Source organism: Magallana gigas, chromosome 5 (genome assembly GCF_963853765.1).
Source record: "Magallana gigas chromosome 5, xbMagGiga1.1, whole genome shotgun sequence".
Classification (NCBI taxonomy): Eukaryota; Metazoa; Mollusca; class Bivalvia; order Ostreida; family Ostreidae; genus Magallana; species Magallana gigas.
Genome location: NC_088857.1, coordinates 31,838,669 through 31,861,175, shown reverse-complemented (window position 1 = coordinate 31,861,175; position 22,507 = coordinate 31,838,669). Strand labels below are relative to the sequence as shown.

The following is a 22,507-nucleotide window of genomic DNA, read 5'->3' as shown; positions in this document are numbered from 1 at the left end:
TCTGTTTTTTGCAGCTGTTTTTTTGCTAAACTAACGTATAGAATAATGATACTAATAATCAGTGTGTGTAACGGTCATTTGTAAACATATATTTACATCTACCTAGTATGATTACCTTTCTCTCTTACGGAAACTTTAGTTAATTCATATCTCTATAGAATCTAACAGGGCTGATATCGACACGCCCAATTTATCGATTGGTCAAAACCTACAGCAACTATTGAAAAGTCACGGACTGCACGAAATGATGATATCAGAATCAAATTCCCAAAAGAGACGGTTTCTTTTGGATAACGTACTGATGTATATTAACAGTAATTTAGTTAATTTAACTTACTTTTTACAAGCCATTTATTAATTTGTTAAAAGAAAGATAAGAAAGATGTAAATTAACATATAAAAAATGAAATGCTTTCTTTGATGATTCATGTGGGTTGTAAAGATAGCGATCATTGCAGAAATTTTTTTACATAAATCACTGCAATGTCGCCACCTTCATATCCCGCATGAATCACCAAAGAAAACATTTACTGCTTATATAAATGACTAGAAACATCAACAAATATACATGACATAATAATTCATCGAAATAAATTGGCTGGGCTGAATAATATTAAACCAATGAAATTCTTCTAACCAACCAAAATAAACAAACCTTAAGATACAATACAAATGAAAATTATACAATACAAATGAATTAGTTAACATAAAAATGAAATATTTAACAACACAAATAGAAATTTTACAGTACAAAAAGAGTTTGTTCAATACAAAAAGAGTTTGTACAATACACATGAAAAAATATAAAACCAAGTAAAATTCATATAATGCAAATGGAAAAATAAACAATGCAAATGGAAAAAATATAAAATGAAAATGAAAAATTTACAATGGAAATGGAAAAAAACCTAGAAAACAAAGGCCACGTTTATGTGTAGATATTAATTTGATGCAATTTATGTTGTTATACAATGTATGCAAATGCTGTATTCAAAGCTTTACCGATGAAAGATTTAAATGTGTGTCAAAAATACTTCGGACAGACTTAAGTCAGTTCTGCCGGCCACATAAATTTTGGGTAAATTGTCTTACCTAAGCAATCATCTAGTTACGGATTTAAGTCTAAGAAGTCATACATAGGGACTGTCTTAGACTTAAAAGTACCATTTATTTTACGATCCCCAGGGGCTCGTAACATAAAGCATGCTAAACATGCTTAGGGTGTTAAGTAGGACTTAGGCAATCTTAAGACCTACATAAGTCAAACTTAAGTATGTCTTATATCGTAACAGAAAGCAAACTTGGCAATGTTTTAGATAAGTCATGCTTATGTTAAAAAGTAAGAACGAGCTGTTTATTTCTTATTATAGTATCAAATTTGAATGTGTTGGTAATTAATTAAAAATAATTATCTTGGGTTTACCTAATATTTTGCGCTTGATATCTTTTTCATTAGATGGGGATAGAAGTTTATGTACAGACACAAAATTCAAGGTGGCATTAGTGTGTATATATATATATATATATATATATATATATATATATATATATATATATATATATACACACACACACACACACACACACTAATGCCACCTAGATTTTTTTTTTTACATTTTTTAAAAGCTCAAAGCGATATATCTCAATCTGGGTGTTAAGATTATTGATGGTACTTCTTTGTTTTGACGAATATTCCCTAGTTTAGTTGTTCTGGAAGACTGCCAATATCGCGATGCCGTTTGAACTTGTTTATAGTAATGAATCTTTGGTTCTACATCTTACCTCACCAATACACTCATATTGTGAGTATAATTTCTTCATTAAGTCGATATCTTGAAACAACGCAATTGCCGTCTTTAAAATCACTGAGTGTTTTTTTTTTGTCATTAAACGTCTTCTTTTTAATTTCTCATGTTTCGCAAACTTACATACATTCATTCTTGTAAACTGACCATCATGTGTTTACAATCTATTCATGCTCCATTGAAAATGTTACAGCATATTATATTATGACTATCGTTCATACACCAATTAAATTATACTTTTGACATTGGTGAATGTAAAGATAGTAATTTTGTAAAAATTATGTGATTTATATCCTGTATTCAAGTGCTGAATAGCATTAATTAACATTAAAACTTCTAAATGTTTGTAAACAGAACTTTAAATAAACATACAGTCACCTCCTCCGGCTGCCTAAGGTTTGGGTAAATTGTTCTAGCTAAGCACCCTTCTAGTTACGAATTTAAGTCTGTAATGCACTTAAGTCCTATTCAAGCACTGTGTAACACTTAAGAAGTACCCTTTATGTTACGAGCCCCAGGTGATATAGAGGAAAATTTTGTCATAATGGAGATGTTCGGCCATCTTGTACATTTGAGACTAAAAATGTAGAACATTCTTGAACTGGCTAGTTTCTGCACATAACGGACAAAAGACGATATATAGCTTTGTTTGCAAATAATAATGCTTTCAAGAACAGAACAATGCATTTTGAATAACTAAGAACTGCGCAACTACAGACTTAAATTCAAAGTTTAAAAAATACAAATAAAAATGAAAGGTCATTGGTGTCCCCTCTACAACTACATGTACATATCTGTTGAAAAAATGTCCAAGCTGGCCAGTTTAAGTTGTAACTTTGTTTAAAAATAGGGTACCCTATTCTAAAAATTTGTCTAAATAACAATCAATTTTTCAGGAGATATATTTCTCTGTGTCTCTTGAGGTACAATGAAGTTAAATTTTCATTCAAAAATATATGTATACTTTTTGGATACCTATCAACTTTAATGTGCAAGATTCAACCTTTTCTCAATAAATGGTTGTAGAGAGGACACCAATGAACCCCCTTTATATAATTTAAGATTTTTAAATCCTCAAATAAGTCTACAACTGTGAAGTTCTATAGCTGCTCTTTTTTCCAAAAAGGCAGTGTTCTGTTTTTGTATGCATGATTTGCATTCAGAACAACATGTAAATTATCATATATGTGTATTTATTGCTTGCTCATTATGTTTTAGCAACAAGTTTTGGTCAGTTTCGGGTGGAAACAAGCAAGTTATAGAAATGTTTTGTTTATGTCTTCAAATGTACCAGATTGTCGCACATTCCCCTTAATGGACAATACAAACGTTAAAAAATAAAAGAATTTTGAGTGCCTAGATTTCAGCCCTTGTTTAGTCTTTCATTGAATATTCTTTACCAGTTACCACCCTCTGTCTGTCTGTCTGTCTGTCTCTCTCCCTCTCTCTTTCTGTGTCTCTCTCTGTCTCTCTCTCTCTCTCTCTCTCTCTCTCTCTCTCTCTCTGAAAAACGAAAATACACGATCAAATTAGAAAGTAACAAATACACTATGTAATGTATTTTAAGGAAGGAAAATAGATTAATTGTCACTGATTACTGTTAAGGTATTCCAATTTTTAATAAAACTTTATACTGAAATCACATGGCTTCCAGTGACTCATTGGGCAAAGGGAGGTAAAGCGCAATAGTCAATGAAATAATTTTGATCGACTGTGCTGCCAGTTGGTAATACTAGCTGCTATCCTTAAAACGTATAGTGGAGTCAAAGTATCATATACAATATGATTTTAGTTTACCACTCTACCTTACGGCTAATCTGTTCTTTTTCTGGAAGATATAATATTAAGTAACATTTTTCACCCGTCGTAGAAATTTCTATGGTCAAAATTTAAAATAATTAAAAGGTCAAAGATCAATAACTGAAATATTAACGAAAACCCCAAAACTGAAAAAATTGGCCAAAATTCGCGATTTATTTATCAATTTCAAAAAAAAAATATATGTTTTATGAGTTTTGTAAGTTAATTAATATGAAACAAAACAATTACCTATTAAATGCATTATTTAGGGCCTGCAGTCAATGATTTTGAAAAGTGCTTGAAAAATTGCGCAAGATTGAAATGTAAAAGCTACAGTATACTCGTATTTTTTATATATTTTTTTTCATCATTATCAAATTTAAAACACGAAAGACAAGCACATGGAAATCTGTACCAAATAAACATTTGTAAGTTTTATTCAAATTTTCAATTAAGTATATCTTATCGTCATATAATCCTACGTAATGGGTCTCAAACTGTAATTTAATCGCATGTCAGATCAGTACTAACTGAGATTTAAATACTCTGAATGTTTAAGAATAACTCTTTAACAATGTAACATATCAGAATCAATATATCAAACTGATTATAGTTTTATTATCATTCATTAATAAAATGTAGTCGGCCAACCAAAAGTACAGTATTGTTCGGTTTGTTTCTTCGATTAATGTGGTACGAAATATCAGATTCGCCGATTTTAGGACTTATATATTTATTAGGTTGTAATCTTAGAAATCTTCAACTATTGCTTGAAAGGATAATTTATAGAATTTTTATACAAGTATAATATATATTTTTTTCAATTTGGACGGCCGAACAATCTTATATTCAATGAACTAATTTATTTTTTTTACTTTAATTTTCCTATAAACCTGACTTGGTGAGAAATCTCTAAAATGGACAGAACTGTTCGAAGAAGGTAGTACAATTATGGAAAACTACGTCGCAACGTCAAAATATGTCGATTTACGATAAAGATATATTTTATTGATTGGTCATCTCTTCATTATGTATATTCATATTGTCTAAACATATAAGAATCTTTAGTGTTGTTGCCTTAGTATTTGTGGATGCGATCATCAATTAAAAATTGTTTTAGCTAACAAGGCATGTAACACTTTCGCATTAAAAATCTTTATTGTGATTTTGAATAACTGACTTTGAGTTGATTGATGTTTGTTTTATTTACAAGACATACATGAAAATATATATTTGCATCGGACTTTTAGAGAACAAATATTGTTATATCAAGAAAATATCTTAATTGAAATTTTAAAAAATGAAGAAAAGGAACGGTTGACAACAAAGAAAAAAAAAGAATTGAAAAACGCTAAAATCTCCAATCTCCAATTTCCCCTATTTAGAAAATATCTGACTTGGGAAAACTCTACGACCGGAGGATGATATCTTCATTTAAAAAAAAAAACTTTCAGCCGTAAGGTATGGCGGTCAATTAAACTCGAAAATAAGCGATTTTTTCTATCTTCAACTAAAACATGTTATATCCGCTTACCCTAATAGGATATCACCCATCAACGTATATTACTTAACATGCTCAGAATATCCATTGTCTATTTCTGTGGTAATTTGAAAATTCATAAATTATTCTTTACGAGTTGCTTTTACATGTATGTTTTATACACTCCTTCCTCTCCTGGGGGGGGGGGGGGCATTAATTGTGACAAATAAAAAGACCTAAAATATCTTATTATTCACTTACAGCAATTAAGAACAAAAAGATATGTTTTCAAACATCATTTTTATTATTTGACATTCAACAAATTTGAGGTTTTACATTCATGACTTTTAAATTGTTCTCAATAAAAAAAAGATATGACAAAGAAAAATAACGTGTCATCTACCCATGTGCATATTTTGACATAACCACAAATAGATCGGTCGCCCCGGTGGTTAATAATGACATACATGTAAGTATATTAGCAAGAATAATATTTAAACATCTTTGAGTCTATTTTTTTTTTTTGGAGGGGGGGGGGGTAAGTATTACACAGTTATACAGTCCATCGTTCCTTCTATATAACAGGTATTGAATTGATATTTTTATTGTTAACAAATATCAAGGGTGTGATTTTGAAAATACTCGAATTCGTAAAACAACTTTAAAGGTTTTTGCTTTGTCTATTCAGTAGTTAGATGCATATTCTATTTTATTTAAAGAAAATAATATTTTTTAACGATCTTTCCGTTGTTTGGTACAAGCAGGTGAGCGTTACCATTATGATGTTATGATATTGTACCACTCCACATTTGTAATATATAATAATAGCGATATTTTGGAGTATTTTGATTTTGAGATGACCCCTGTTAAAATTCAAATGGAAAAAGTAAATATTTCTCTTACATACCAGGTAGAAAAAATATAACTTAAGTCACATTATAGACTATTTTGAGGAAAATCTTGGTATTTTTATATTCTGCTTATCACATATTGTTAAAAGATAAAGAGTGTTGCTTTTGTAGTTTATACGTACGTTCCTTTGGATTCTCTATCGGTATTTACACAAATATTTCATTTTTTTATTTTTTTATATATAATAACAGAACATTAGCCCAATTCTCCGTTAATTTTAAAAATAACATACATTTTAAGTTACCCCAAAATCATTACAGAAAGATTTGATGTAATGGTTCAATTTCAGGTGATTTGTAAAACTCAAGACTTCGCTTTCATATGAGACACATGTAAAACTTCCAACATGATGCAGTAAATATCAGAGAGTTAATAACAAACTAGCTCTTGCACAGTTCTACTTTTGATACGTATCTCATAAGTTTTCTTTCTTTCAACTAAATCCATACTTCGCCTAACTGGGCAGACTAAATATATAATTTAAAAAGCTGTTTTGTTCGATTTATTTGCTGCTTTAAAGTATCAAATAACTTTCTTTACACAAGTGAAAGACTTTCAACTATTTACACCTACAAAATTGGTCTCCTTTCAAAGTTATATGTATTAAAAGCAAATAAACGATAAAAAAATAAAAATAAAATAATGTCTTTATGGGAACACAAAATAAAAATCCAAAAGAAAAAAAACCAAATGCATCATGGGCATGCTTGGATAAGGAACCCGATTTGTTTCGACCCCTGAATAACTGGGTTTATTCAAACCACATATTACGCCACGATTGTAAACAAAACAAACTTTAGAAATATTTGTGAACAAAATATACACAGGTTTATTTTTATTTGCCAAAACATTATGACCTTCATTCATAGAGATGTCAAAGTCGTCTTACAATCACACCCACCTCGACTTCGGGGGGGGGGGGGGCAATCTTAAAATGAGGCGAAATAACGCGGTACCCTATATTTTATGTCAAGTTTGTTTTGTAACCAAATGTTGTACGCCATTTTCTTATTGAATTATGGTTTAATTGACCGGGAAAACCGCTGCAATGTCCTTTATTATATACACATACGTAGCATAACAATTGTTTAAAAGCGTACACAAAATTTGAAATAAAATCGGACCAAGCAGCTTTAATGCATCACGACAGACAGATAAAAAACATTATAAAATGCATACACGTAAAAGCAATTAAGGAAGATTTACTTGCCATGACTTTCGAACACGTATCTGTGGTCGTGTGTTGGCGATAGTATGTTTGTCAAAATTGTAAAAAGTAGTGTGTTGTATACAGATTTCAGTATATCACTGTCATACTATACAAAACAATCCTTTGTAATATATATATATATATATATATATATATATATATATATATATATATATATATATATATATATATATATATACATCGTCGAAAATCTCAAAGAACTAAATTCTAAAACATTATCTAGAACTTTGAATGCATTTGAATAAGGAAATAATTCTAAATTTTATACTTGATTCTTTCATTATCTCTATCCGATCCAATTGAACCATGTAATACGCAGTGATTCACTCTTCTCACATACACACATGTATAAATTATGTAAAATACTAGTAAATTATAGGCGAGTACGTTAGAATACCATAAATCCATGCCTTTACAATTACCGGATATAACCATGCACTTTATTCACTATGCATCGTCCGATTGTCTTGTTAGTTGTACAGCAGCCAATAGGTTTTCTTTATTGCGGTTAATCAGTATATATGTGGAAGACATAATGGAAATCACATCTCTGACAAATTCTAACATACTTCGACAACTGATTTATCATAAAAGTTACATAATTGAAATTAAGTGGGTGTTCCATTCTTTTTCTGTATTCTAGCTTTAAATGAGTTATGGTAGGAACGAAAACACTAGGTTTTGATTTTCAATTATTTGTGATGTATTAATACACATTTTTAATAAACAAGATCTATTTCGGCCAGGTATACATTGAATTGAGATTGTCACGAGCGCCTTTGGAAAGATTGTTTACAGCTCTAATTAACACGGGAGAGATGTCTTGCCATATGGCTTTCGTATATTAGCTTGTGATACTGTATTATTTCCTTTCTTTAGAAATAAACTAGGTCCCAGATCGGTGATAAATATTGATAATTATGAAAGGGTTTGGTCGTCCGCAATGATTTAGTCTCCTGAGATTTGAACTTTAATTGAGATCATAGAAAGTGTTGAAATTCGATTTTTCCAATATAGACTGACACATAAATAGTGCCAAAATAAGACCTTTTTCTGTATTTCAACACCAACGATCTCTCGACATGCAAATTTTCTCAAAACTTCTTATAACCAATCTTTCTTTCTTTTCCTATCTTTAATTGTGTAAAATATCACATGATAATTAATAAATCTGCGATATATTCTTATGCATTTTATTACAGTTTTTACCATCGTTTTATTAGACTTGTTAATCGAGTACAAATGGGTATTTGTACACTTTGGTGTTTCAGTGAGTACATTATTATGCATATCTCAAGAATACTTTTAGTTTTCTTTCCTATGATTAATTCAAAATGGCATGAATGCCATTTCCACCAAACAGACTATAGTTTAGCATTGGCTTATACATGGGTAAATCACATAACATGAAACGTTTGTCCAAAAGTACAGTAACACAGTCTTTTTATTTCCCGTTTGCATTATGGATATTATAGATATATAATATTGCAATTTCTATCTAGTAAATGTGCATGCTCATAAAGAGCACATTAACTTCAATCAAATCATTTGCATAATAACTATAAAAAAATCATTCACGCTTTATTTATTGCCCACCTTAACATATGAAAAACTTAGAGTTTGTATTACGTACGTGGGGGAAACCTAATATTATAAATCGATGATACTGGTGATCAACGCTGTATAGAGTATTTGTCCATACTTGTTATTTTATCAACAGATGTTGTACCGTTGCACGGTTCTCTGTCATCCAATGCAATACACATAATAGGACCTTGAAATCCTCAACGACCTCTTGTAAAATTAATTCCAGCTTATATATTGATCTGAACATGTCACGTGATATGAAAATGAACATTTTGTCTCCAAGTCACATTATTTGTCAATCAGAGATCCCGCGCGCGCCGAGGCTTATCGTCGAATGCCGCTATGTCCAATGGATGAACACCATACTGATATTGGAACAGAAGCGTTGATAAGCCAAAGAGACCAGCAGCCGATCGGAGTAAATGAATTGGTTCATGGATCAATTCAACAGGTGAAGACAGCGCGTAAGGACTAATTTCCAGAGCACTATTTGTCACTGTAAATTTCGGGATGTTTATTGACGATTAACATTGTTGACATAACGTGAAGTGATCATAGTTTATAACTTATTGTGTGTAAATGCGACACAAATTTGTATAATCCATCATTGTGCCCAATTCTTCAACATTTGTTATTTTCTACGGACCTTGGCAAATATCTAAGCTGTTGCTGTTTTGAATGAAAGTTTTGTTCTGCACAAATTTGATTTCACAGAAAGGAATATCCTAAATGTAACAATGAGCATGACACAATTATCACAACCCGTTGTTGAAGATTGGTTCGAATCAAACAAAGACGCATTTATTGATATTTTTCTCAAGAAAGCGGACTTATCTATAGTGAACAAATGGCTGTTAATTCATGGGTACTCTCCGGTTTCAGAACAAACACCGTACCAAACAAAGAGGGGATCCCTATCGACGGACAATAGTACTCCATCCTCTCCAAACGACAAGAACGATGTCTTCTTTGATTCTAGGCATCATCGGACAAATTCAAAGAAGTACTTGCGACAAGACTTTGCAAAGTCCAAAAGGAAAAATATTTTCCGGACTTGTGAGCCGACCATGTGTTCTGCCGAAGCAACCACCGAATCTCGAAGGAACAGCCTGAAGGAGATGAGAATGTTCAGATCCTTGCCGCCTAATTCTGTGAACATGCTGAGCATTTTGATCCAGTCCCGTGTCCGCTTACCGCGGTATCCCAGCAAAGACATTGACATTAAAAAGGACCTGCGCATGAACAATGAAAGAGAGTTTTTCCAAGAAATTGTTAAAGATATATCAAATGATTTGGATCTGAGATCGCTGAGCCAGAAGATTGTGGCCAATATCAGTGTACTTGTGGACGGTGATGCAGGGTCGGTTTTTGTTGTGGAGGGCCGCGGGACAGCAAAGCCGTCCCTCGTGTCTAAACTGTTTGATGTTCATTCGGGAACTCATATCCTCCCTACCTCGGTGGGGGATGGAAGTATAACGGTACCATGGGGGAAAGGAATAATTGGACACGTTGCAGAAACAGGAGATACAGTGTCACTAACGGATGCCAGTCTGGTAAGTTCATAACCAGCTTTGCTAGAGAGAGAGAGAGAGAGAGAGAGAGAGAGAGAGAGAGAGAGAGAGAATTGGTGTCATCGATCCCAATCACGTTGTTTCTTACAGTCAATTGCCAGGGGACATAAAATGAATGATATATCAGAGGCATTACGCAAATGTTTATTATTTTCAACGGAAAGCCTTGTTTGACAAATGTCGGCTTCTCGGACAAAGCTGAGTGTGGGTTTAAAAAAAAGTGGTCATCAATCCTAAAAATACAGTACAGACATTCTAGATGCTCCAGTGCTGTCCTGTGGGCGATGTTCAATAACATCTTCCATAAATGTACAAAATCGGAAGATATCAAAAATCCATGATGACCTATGATTACATAGGTTTGCTGAAGTGAAAATGGTTCTAAGCAGGGAAAATGTCAGTTCTGGTTGATACGATCGTCTCTAAAGAGGTTGTCCCCAGCAACAAATCTCATTTTCCGTACATTTGAAAAATCTGCTGCAATCATGGTGATTTGAATTGATATTATCCCGTGGCAGTTGTGAGAACTTAATAACATACTGTGCAGCATAGCATGCGTTGAAACGATGTTTCTGCTAAATGTCAGCATAGTTATGTGTGCAAGGATTGGAGGACAAATAATCTGCAATTGACATATATCACAATGTCGTTTATGACTTAGATTTGTTAAAAATTGTTGAAAAATGTGTAATTTCCGGCGAGGGTTTTGGTGACTGCTGTTGACAGCATGAGTCGTAGAATTATATTTTAACTGAAATGCATTTCAAATATCCAATCTCCACATATAAATAAAGTTTATATTCAATACTTTCCCGACTAATGGTATAGAATAATTGATGAAGTGAAGAGCATTTTCTTGATATGGTTTCATTACACAACAGATAAACCTCTTGCTTAGGGAATACGGCTTATTTTGACGCTTGGCGTTTTAAGCATTTTTGAGTTTGGCTCATAAAATTTTCATTAGTATCATGGGAGCAGTCTGCTATGAATACGACTTCGAAATGAAAGTGCAAATATGGTAGATTAGGCTGCAACTGTATGTATACAACACGCGTCAGGCACACCGTAATGAGGAAAACTATCGGGCATTGCACATTGTAGAGGATTGCACTGATACATGTTCTCTGCAAATGTTGCAAGCGATATATTTTATTCAATGTTTAAATTTTGTTTAATTTTGTTTTATGTTTAGATAAATCGGAATTGCATGGCACATTTGAATTACACTTATATGGTATCGCAAGGTTTAAGTTTCTTTCACTCACATTTGTATTAAAATTCTGTTAAAAACCAATATTCTTATCGGTTGACTTTATACATACATGTATATTTGGAGGGTTTCAATATTTTCTTGTCCTAAATATCGCCTAACGTTTAAGTAGTTTTTAATAAATTTGGAAATAAAGATATTGGTACCATGAAATGTGATATAGAATGTTCAAAGAAAGAATTTACCCAAAATATTTGTCTTTATTGATACTGTCGTCAATACAAATTTTGTTAAATATGTGTGGATTTCAGAGAAACCTAATCAAGCTTAAAATGTCCCCAAACTCTCGAAGAGTTACATTAATGACAATATATTTTTTTTTCATAGTACGTAAAAGAGACAGAAATTTCCATTTTTTCCCTTTAATCTTGTACGTAACTGCAAATTCAGTCTGTATAATTAGCTAAAGACAAGTCACTGTTTTCTATAAATATCTTTAAAGTCCAAAGAGCAATTACGAAAATCTAAGACATTGGATGGATCATATATACATCATCAAGATGTTAAAAAATGTTCAATGGGGAAAAATGACGTATTCACCATACATGTAATGCAAGAAAGAATCCAGGTGGTTTGTGAAAAGAGTATCTTAATTTATCTGATACTCAGAGAGAGAGAGAGAGAGAGAGAGAGAGAGAGAGAGAGAGAGAGAGAGAGAGAGAGAGAGAGAGAGATCCTATTGATTTCGATAGAGAAAGAAAGATGAGCTTATTGCCACGAGTTTGGAGAAATTACACAAATATACTAGACATCGCTAATCAATGTTCTTCTCATTAGATTCCCCTTTCAAGCAAACACTGTTTATATTCGATGAAAACAATACACGTGAAATCAACATAGTATTTTTTTCTTACAATCTACTTACCCTTTGAAATGTAAACAATAAAGAACGTTAAATAAGATATACATTGTTTGATACTTGTAAATACAATTAAAATAGAATTACAAAAGTCAACATTAAAAACTGTATGCATTTATTTAGTATACATCAATAAAAGACAAAATAATATGCTACACGCATAATGTGTTAAAATAGACAAATTGGGAACTTCCTAAGATGTCTCGAAAAATATTGAATCTTTAATATCTGTTTTTACTATATTTACATTCATTCTCAAATTTATAAACTTGAAATCAACTCCACAGGAAAAAAAAACAACTTATCATCCGACCAAACATTGACACATGCAAAGTAAAAAAAAGTCTAGTAAATTGCACAATAAACAGTAGCATTTTTGTGTTCATAAATAGTTTCAATAAATCGGATTGATAATTTGCTCACTGAGTATTCAATTATGAAAACCTAAAAACTAATCACAGAGTACATGTTAGCTAAAAAGCATTCCGTGATTTACTACTAGTTCATGCATTCAGAAGACAAAGTCGAGGGGAAATTCAAACGATTTCCCCATTTATTGGTCATTTATTCATTTCACTATAGTATGCATTATTCCGACTACAAGCTCATGAGGGCGGTTTTATTGCCTGATCAACTTTATTGCGTGATTTATAAAATGAAACACTTTTCTAAGATCGGTTTTTCACTGTGTGTATGCCTCTGATACAGACTATATTAATCTTATTTAGACCAAGAGCTTCTGTTGAAATATGAAGGAAAATGAATTTTAAATCTATATGAAAATATTGCTTTTCTTTTTATAAATAGTTTATGGCCAAAAATATAATGTTTAAAAATCTTAGGCATATTTGATAGGTAATTTGTTGACTCAGCCTCCTTTATAAAACTTTTTTTTTCAAAAGCGTACATTATGCATGTACGCTTTGAAAAAAAAACGTTTTCTTTGATGTCCTAGTGAGGTAAAAAAAAAAATTTAAAAGTATGTAAATGTATCAGAATAAAAACGTGGCATTTCTTGACATACGTGTAGTAAATCTCTATCTAGTTCTCCAAAAAGAGTCGTGGCCGATATTAGACTATACTTATCTCCTTAGAAAGAAGAGCATTTAGGAAAATACTTTCTTAAGATAAAATGCATAGAAATATTTTTTTTTCACCAAAAATGATAGTTTTTGACAAAATTATAACTCTAGTATCTAAAAAATTAAGATAGATCTGCTGCGTATTTTGTTGACCACCCAGTCCCCTCAGAGATTTAAATATTTGATTTAAAGATTAAAATATTCGATTTAAAGATTTGAATATTCGATTTAAAGATTTGAATATTCGATTTAAAATTTAAGTTCTCAATTTAAAGATTTAAGTATTGATTTAAAGATTTCTGAAAATATTCGATTTCTAAAAAGATATTCGGTTTAAAGATTTAAGTTCTCAATTCAAAGATTTAAGTAATCGATTTAAAGATTTCTAAAAAATATTCGATTTAAAGATTTGAATACTAGTATTCGATTAAGAAGCTCAAAAATGTTATTGCTAGTACAGAGGGAATCTTAAATTGCAAACGTTTAGAAATTTGTGTGTGTTTGTGTGTATATGTGTGTTATTGACTGTGATGAATGCCATCAATGTTTCACATTTAAAAATAAGTCCACTGAGTATGACAGTAACGTTGTTCACACAATACCTTCCGCATCAAGTGAATAGATCCATATATGCAGTAGACATATATTGTTATCCCATATAAATGACCATCATTCCGTCGTATTTTGAACATTGTAAACGATTATGCCAGAGTAAATTATGAGAGAAACCATCATCTACTGTAACAGACATGTCTGAATTACATAGTTTCAAAGAGAAAAATTTATGCTTATCACCGTAATATATTTCTAAAAATCGAAACTTCTTGAAAAATTAATGAGGCTTTTTCATCATATTACAAACCAGATAAACTCGCACCAAGTAACACTTGATAAAAAATCCCATTTTTTTTTAACTGTTGAATGAGATTGACCCTGGTTGATAAATTTGATGAATAGATGATTATTAACGGTAAAACCTTTCTGTCTAACATTTTCGTTTAATATTTCTACCTAAGTTTATGAGTGAAAATTGATTTCTGTTGTACACAGTTTTAGAAACATTTTAAAGTATTTTTCTCTCCAAAAGGCCATCTTTGTCATCTTTCTATAGTATCAGTATGTAATTCATTTTGAATAATCCTTTACCCTTTTTTAAAATAAAAAATGGAGTTAAAATTGTGCTACACAAACAAGAAATTATTTGTATATTGCACTAAAAGGAAACCAACGCGAACCTATCTAAAAAAAACTGTTGTTGTTGAAAAAACAATGCGTAACCTAAATTTATGAAATCACATAGATTGTTTTTAGAAAGTTTTAAACAAAGATGTTATTCAGAACTATTTTTACCGAATTATTCACTGAAATAGATGTTTACCTCGAAGTTAATTCCTGGTGATATTGCTGGGATGTCATCTCTCTGAACACGTCACGCTTATGACGCAAGTATGTTCAGAACAGTTCTCTTTTGAACTGATGTAATAAAAAAACATGAATGGTATGTGTAATTAAAAACTTGTGAACTAATGTTCTGACAAAGTAATGATTAATGTGTTTCATGACTTTAATGAAACAGTATCATAAAAGAAAAAAGGAGTTCTGTTTAAAGTAATTAGGACAGTTTTTATTAAATTTATCACGTGATTTAAAGTACATTTCACTCAACACTTCTTGGGTTTTATTTCGTTCGTTTTTTGGGTTTTTTTTTTTTATTAAAATGTTTGAAATTGTGTTAAGCATAAGACATGGCATAAGACATGGCACAGCCCAGGTAAACTGAATGGTTTGCTGACTGCTGTTTCATGTCGTATTCAAGATTATTTCAATCTTTTAAGAACACTAAATTTATTCTTTTAGCTTTTAATAAAACGTGGAATCTGATTGATCAAATTATCAGATAGTTTCTGGAGGTCATGCACGTTTAATTTCTAATGCTTTATTCTTGATATTGTGACATTCAGGGGCGTAGCTTGGACCTTTTGATGTGTTGCCAAAAAAGGCAAGGGGTCTGGGGCCGCCTTTATTAGGTCCCAAGTAGGTCCAGGGTGGGGCTCAGGGGGCGAAGCCCCCGGAAGCTTATGGATTTTAACGGTCTCTACGCTCTGCTTATATGCAATATGTATAATATCCAGCTGAATATAACTAATTATATAAAAGTAGATGAGCGAGTAATGCGGGTTTAATGTCTTTATTAGCTAGGATAAGATAAGTTTTTTTCAGAATTTATTTAAATGATATATAATTGAAACAACCTTTGTCTGTAACTTTTAAAGGATTCTTAATGACTGTGGTCATTTTAGTCTGTATCAATCTCTGTATAAAGATATAAAAGAAAATGTTTAAATTTTGATATTAAAATATTTGGATTTTTCTTTACTATAATAGTTTAGAGCTAAATGTTGAAACTGAAATTTTAAAGCATTGTGTAATTTGTTGACTACCCAGTCTCTTTAAATAACTTAAATACTTAGAATATTCAAACAATAAAATGCTTTCTTCAGTGATTCATGCGTGAATTGAAGGTACGATATTGCAGAAAAAACACATAACCCGCGTTATGAGTCACATAACGTTAGCGGGTTTTGTAATTTTTTTCTGCAATGATCGCTTCCTTCATAACCCGCATGAATCATCAAAGAAAGCATTTAACAGTGCGATATTTAAGTCCGGACATGACACAGTCCGGGCTTTTAGCTACCCTTTCCGTTGGACATAACTTACTTTTGTTTATATATCTTGGTGGGACATTTTACTTTGATCCTATCCTGTCAGCATGAATGTACCCATTGCTCTAGTTTTCTTATAATTGTCTCTCAAATATCAAAATCCCATGGGAGATTGGTGGGATTTTTTCATCCCATCTCAAACCCCACCAAAATCCCATGGGAGAAAAAATCTTTGTGGGATATCAACTCTCGTGGGATTTTTTCTCCCATCATTGGTGTTGATAGGATAAATAATCCTCTAAAAGGCTTTCATAGGATTTAAAATCCTATGAATCACCATGTTGGGATATTTTATCCCAGAGTATAAAAAGTCCTCTAAATACAGGTATAGCATCTTAATTGATTGTATGTTGGGATTAACTAAACACTTATGATTCAATTGTCTGATCATATAGTCTAGTAAAAGCAATATTGTTTGTGTTAACAGCTTTTTGTTAACAAATTAATGAATTGATCGAACAGAATAGTACAATTAACTTATTGATTGTTAGTGTACATCGGTACGTATATATTAATACTTCATAGGGTTGGTCTGTGCTCTGTTTTGTATGAAAACAAATCCATTTCTATTAGAAAATTTGGAGTGAGAACCCACCCCACTTTGCATTAAAAATACTATTTTATATACCCAACACTTTAGAAAAATAATAATAGAAGTCCATTAACTAAAGGCAAAGTTTGTTGTCGTAGATCATGTTCTGGTATAAGTTAAAGACAAATTCTTAAATATCAAAAGTTATTTAAGAAATAAACTCAATGTCTACCCAAGTTGTACTCGTATAACCTGGGTTGGGGCAATTTACGCTTTATAATCCGCGAAGCGGATTATAAAAAAGCGTAAATTGCTCCAACCCAGGTTATACGAGTATAACTTGGGTAGATATTGAGTTCATTCCTTATAATTTAATTTTCTGGAATTTGCTGTACAAATTGAGTCCGTTTTACTTTTTAAAATGATATAAATCTGTTCAAAATTCAAACGTAACGTCAAGTGAATTAGAACGTTGGTGCATTGTGACGTGTCTTGTGACGTGCAAACCAGGTTATACAAATTTAACTAAATTTTTCTATCCAATCAAATGCCGCGTTACAACCAGAATTAAATTATTGAGGAATGTACCTAATCGCTAAGTAAGTGAAGTAGAAAATCGTATAAATGTTTTCTTTTGCCATATCAAGACTCTTAATATGATTAGTGTTCTCTTGTAATAAGCTAGTAATTTGTGTTCTCTTGAAGAAAGCTGTAGTTCTTTCTAGTCAAAATATCAGAGGGGGGGGGGGGGGGGGGTCATTCATGGCTAAATGGTGAAGAGGTTCGGAGTATGGTGTATGACATTGTCCACTAATCCAGGAACAATTCTTTATGTGAATTAATCGACAACACATTTTTTCAAATGAAAGTGAACAATAATGTATCAAAACATCAGTAGCATAGAAAACCATTAATCAGACTATATTCATGTGCAAAAAAAAAGAATTGATTTTATCAAATAAAAATAAAATATGATTTCATTCTAACATAAAGCCAAAAATTTTACATTAGAATTAAACCAAGCAGATGGTTGGTTTTGATTAATCATGATAAATCACTTGTCAAATATTGTTGGCGTGCTTTAAATTTTAGTCTTCGTGACCTTTAGTTATCTGTGCTGACCTTCAATAACACAATAATGTCAAGGTGATGGACTACTTTAAAGTCTGTTCATTATATTGGAAAGGTAATGAACAACCTTTCAATTAAAAAAGTTCCATAGGCCAAGACAAACGATATTAAAGGTCCTACTCTACCACTAATTAAAGTTGGTGCTTTTGATAACAGAGATGTTTATGTTTTTCTTGAAGTCTGACATTGAACTTGATTTCAAAAAATACCCTTAAAGCATTATAAGCTGTCGTTTAGCAAGAGAGAGAGAGAGAGAGAGAGAGAGAGAGAGAGAGAGAGAGAGAGAGAGAGAAAACGTGATAACCTTGATATAATAAAGATGTCAGCGACATATTGCGGCGTTGATCTTTCCTTTTTTTTTTAAACCGTTTCTCCATTGGAGCATCTCTGAGGGGCTTTTTCGGAATTAGTGGCATTAAGGGGCATTACGGAGACCATGTATAAACGAACATACTGAATGTTATTACCAAATAACTTATTTACACAATACAAGTGAGTATGTTACCGAAAAAAACGTTGCATTGAAAATTGTTTATTAACAGGGCGATGACAAGACATCGCACCATTTGTGCTTACGCCATCTTAGTCCCTCAGTAATTGTCAATGCCCCCCAAAGACGGGTGTTTAAGTACATGTATCGTCTTTCCGGTAATGATTTTAATTTCCCCGCCGACTTAGGTACGTCCTTGAGCTTGTAGGTACAATAATTTATCGTTGTCTGCACACTCTCGTCTTTAATCTGGTTTTTTTTTCATTAGAAGGAAAACCTAGAACTTCTGTCTTCTAAAAGAACAGAAGAATATTATCACACAAATGTCTTTGTCGAGCTTACAGTCATGTGTAACGGCGCACAAAGAAAAAGTACCTTTCTTATCCTTAAAGACGCCATTCTTCCGGCTGTTTACTTAACCGAGAAATATTCCTCCGCAAAGGAAAAAAGAGACAAAGAATGATGTCTTTTACGTTATAAGCTAAATAAAAAAAAACCTTTGCTTTTGATCGATGGTAATCTTGATTTTAAGTTCTCTTTGATTTTATTATCAACGATGATTCCGTTAAAAGACGCTTAAACCGCCGTGATCCTTATCATTAGAACCAGTCGATATTGCTTAACATCATTATCCTACTAAGTACCTGTACTCACTGTTGATTCCTTCAAAAAAAACTTTAATCCATGGCCTTCGGCACATTTAAAATTTTTAGAAATTTCAGAAATAGTACAGCAATAAATTTTACTTGACAAATGGTTTAAAGAGATCTTAATAGTTTTCATGGGCAAAACTACGACCTTCAAACTTCAAACGCAAGAAATGGGTTCTAAATTCAAGATAGTATTTTTTTATCAAATTTAGAATTTGAATCTTGCCAAGAACACATCTCTTAAGTAACCCTTTTGCTGGATTATTGTGATAAATAGGTTTTAATGTGACCAAGGAACACGTGGCCTTTCGCTCTAATTGTCGTTTGTCGCAGATGGTAAAAAGGCCCAGACTGTTGTTCAGCCGAGTTATTAACAGTATTGATCGGCCACTGTAAATTTGTAACATTCCTACAGCAATGTTAAGAACGAACCAACCACCATAGGACATAAAAAAAACGACAATATGGAATAAAGAGGGATTAAGCCACAGTCTCACAACGAAATGGCTTAAGGAGAGGAAAATGAAAAAAAAACCTATATATCGTTATATTTACGTCATGGCATATATAAATGGTATGTTTGTGACAAAATGGGACTATATTAATATATTTACATGAAAAATTAAAGAAAGCGTCATGATCATCAAGGTTATTTTAATTACCAATAGCACAAAAACACAAATTATTAGGATTTAAAAGGTGATAAATTTTGTATAACTATTTAATAAATATCGAATCAGCGGTATCAGTTGTGAAACTGTGAGCATTGGTGCTCGCCGTGTACATGTGCTAAATGTTGGAAAACCATTATGTGATTGGCAAAAGTCGTTTTGATTCAATGATATTGTAATTTTGTTTAATATTTTAGATGATAGAATTGGTAATAGTGACTGTTTTAAGCTGGTTGTTTATGGTATATTTCGCCATTTTGTAGATTCAACATGATGGATGATACGTGAACAACTAACTGTTTACTTTGAGGAATTTTGCAGGTGTTATATTGTAAAGTGTTAATTTATTTGGTAGTTGTAAATACAAATATTACAATGTGTTAACACTTGTCATATTGTTTACACCAACCCAGTCAGCTCAAAACTTATGATATGATACAGGTACAAAGTAAGCGAACACTGCAGAAAGAATGATTGTGCAAATAACCTGACTGTTTACCTTTCTCTCTCTCTCTCTCTCTCTCTCTCTCTCTCTCTCTCTCTCTCTCTCTCTCTCTCTCTCTCTCTCTCTCTCTTTCCCACCTGTCTTCGGTGATGTATAATTATATTAAATGAAATATAATTGCTATGTCTGCCAAAACGTTCAATACAAGGACTAGCCAATCTTTCCATATACATGTAAAGAGGGTTTTGGAATTTTCAGAAGATATCAAAATATAAAAAAATATTGAAAAATGCTGAGCATGCAATACTTCATTTCATTTTGCAAAATCCATAAGTCGTATATTTTAGGAAGTGTTAAAGAAGAAAACGGGCGATGCTGTATTTTATGTATTTTTTCCTCTGCTATTTAACCGTACTCAAGAGAGAAAAAATGTTTTGAAAGAATGACAAAACAAGATAAAACGTTTGCAGTGCTGGTGACTTGGGGTTTTAGCCGATGAGTGTCATTGATGGAGTTGCTGTCGCAGGCGATAACTTCTCTAGGACGAACAACCCAATGAAATTAATGGGCTTAGAGAGGCTACGGATCCCAGTGTAACCGCATTAGCAAGCCTCTAAAGCCGCCCTGAAGCACTAAGAGACACCATGTCAAAAAGTTCTATGAATTTTTCATGAAAGCAGAGATCTAGATCTTTCTAGTGTGTTTTGAAATAAAATATATAGACGTTTTAAAAGATGAGTAAATCAATATGTTTCCCTAAGTTTACAGAAATGATTAATCATTTTGACTGAACGCTGGATCATAAAAATTACATATTCAAACGACAAACGAGATATTTAGGTAAATATGTTGCAATTAATGAATTCTTAATTTCTGTATAAAATTCAATTATTTATATATGTGGATATCAACCCAAGGGACATATATTGATAAAGTTTTATGTCGTGAATAGTCTCTGTAAACGATTATCAAATACCTGTTTGTGGCTCCAAATTTTTAAATAATGTATCTATTGATCTGTCTACAATTCTAAAACATTTTTCACCATTAAATGCATTTGATGCGTATGACATGTTCAGTCTTTCTGTCATCATATAATTGAAAGGAACCATCTTTTAATACCGTAGCCATAGCCTATCTAGATTTCCCCGTTTTGATTGCTTGGTAAATAACACTTTTATTATTTTCAAAATGATAACATAAACTTGTATTACAAATGGTCGTAATATTCAATCAAAACTTATTGTGACAAAAGAAAGGTATTAGACTGGAGAAACGAAGCAGCATAAAGTTTGACTTAGCTTGACTTGGAGATTCTAATTTAGTTATCTGGTGTCAGCTGAGAGTAGTAGTTCACGGTCTATCGCCTCAGCTGCTGGGCTCTTCTCATCAATATTACCACTGAAATAAAAAAAAAACATGAATCATATGGGCGCTTTCTTGTTTTCATAAAGTTACTCTTCTAATGATTATTTTGCTTCTAAACATTTTTTTGCTTCATAAGCAAAAGTAAGCATCCGTCTTTCTACAACGACTCCAGGAATTGTAAGTTCATCGGCATTCCTCAAGTATCAGATGTACTTATTAAATGTAATTGGCAGTGTACATATATTTCTGGTCCCTAATAATATGGATTTCATTTCCTTATATTATCTACGAGACATTTGCTTCAGGCCCTGCGGCCAAGCAAACCGTTCGTTTCCCCTGTCTTGATACATCAGGAAGCGATGTAATTGAATGAGAAATCCTAGAAACGTGTAGAGAAAATTAATGGACAAAAAATACTAGGTGGATTAATAGATATTAAACAAATCGATATATCAGTTATTTCTAATTAATTGGATATTTTGCTATATACAGCAATCTTGGGATTATGTCATGACTTTTTAGGTGGGGGGATTTACTAATGAACTGACTGGAATATACTAATACTTAAATTGTAATCAATCATAGATATAAAACTGGACGCATTAATGACATATCTAATGTTAAAGAAATAAAAATGGCTTTCTCTTCCGGCATGAGTCAATGGTTATTGATTGTGTGTGTGGTCCCGTTATATTTTACTATATTAACGACTTAATCTTTTTTGCAAAGAAAGATATATGCTACATTGTATTTTCTAGTATCCAAAGTCATACTCAGTATTTAAAGAATTTTTTACATATCATGTCATTGTATTTATCATCTGCAACCAGTCTTAACCAAATCCCCATGCATCAGCTGGTAATAAATATGCGATGATTCTAAAGTGTATCGGGT

At 32.0% G+C, this 22,507-nt stretch overlaps 1 protein-coding gene across 2 annotated transcripts in view; it reads left to right on the top strand.

Annotated features, from left to right (window-relative positions):
* The first annotated feature begins 9,082 nt into the window (after positions 1-9,082).
* Positions 9,083-22,507, top strand: part of LOC105344624 (dual 3',5'-cyclic-AMP and -GMP phosphodiesterase 11A) — a 36,260-nt gene continuing 22,835 nt past the window's right edge. For both annotated transcript variants that reach the window (XM_011452438.4, XM_011452437.4), the window contains exon 1: positions 9,083-10,368. In XM_011452438.4, the coding sequence (XP_011450740.2) occupies positions 9,553-10,368 (816 nt within the window). In that variant the 5' untranslated portion in view covers positions 9,083-9,552. The remainder of the gene's footprint in view (positions 10,369-22,507) is intronic.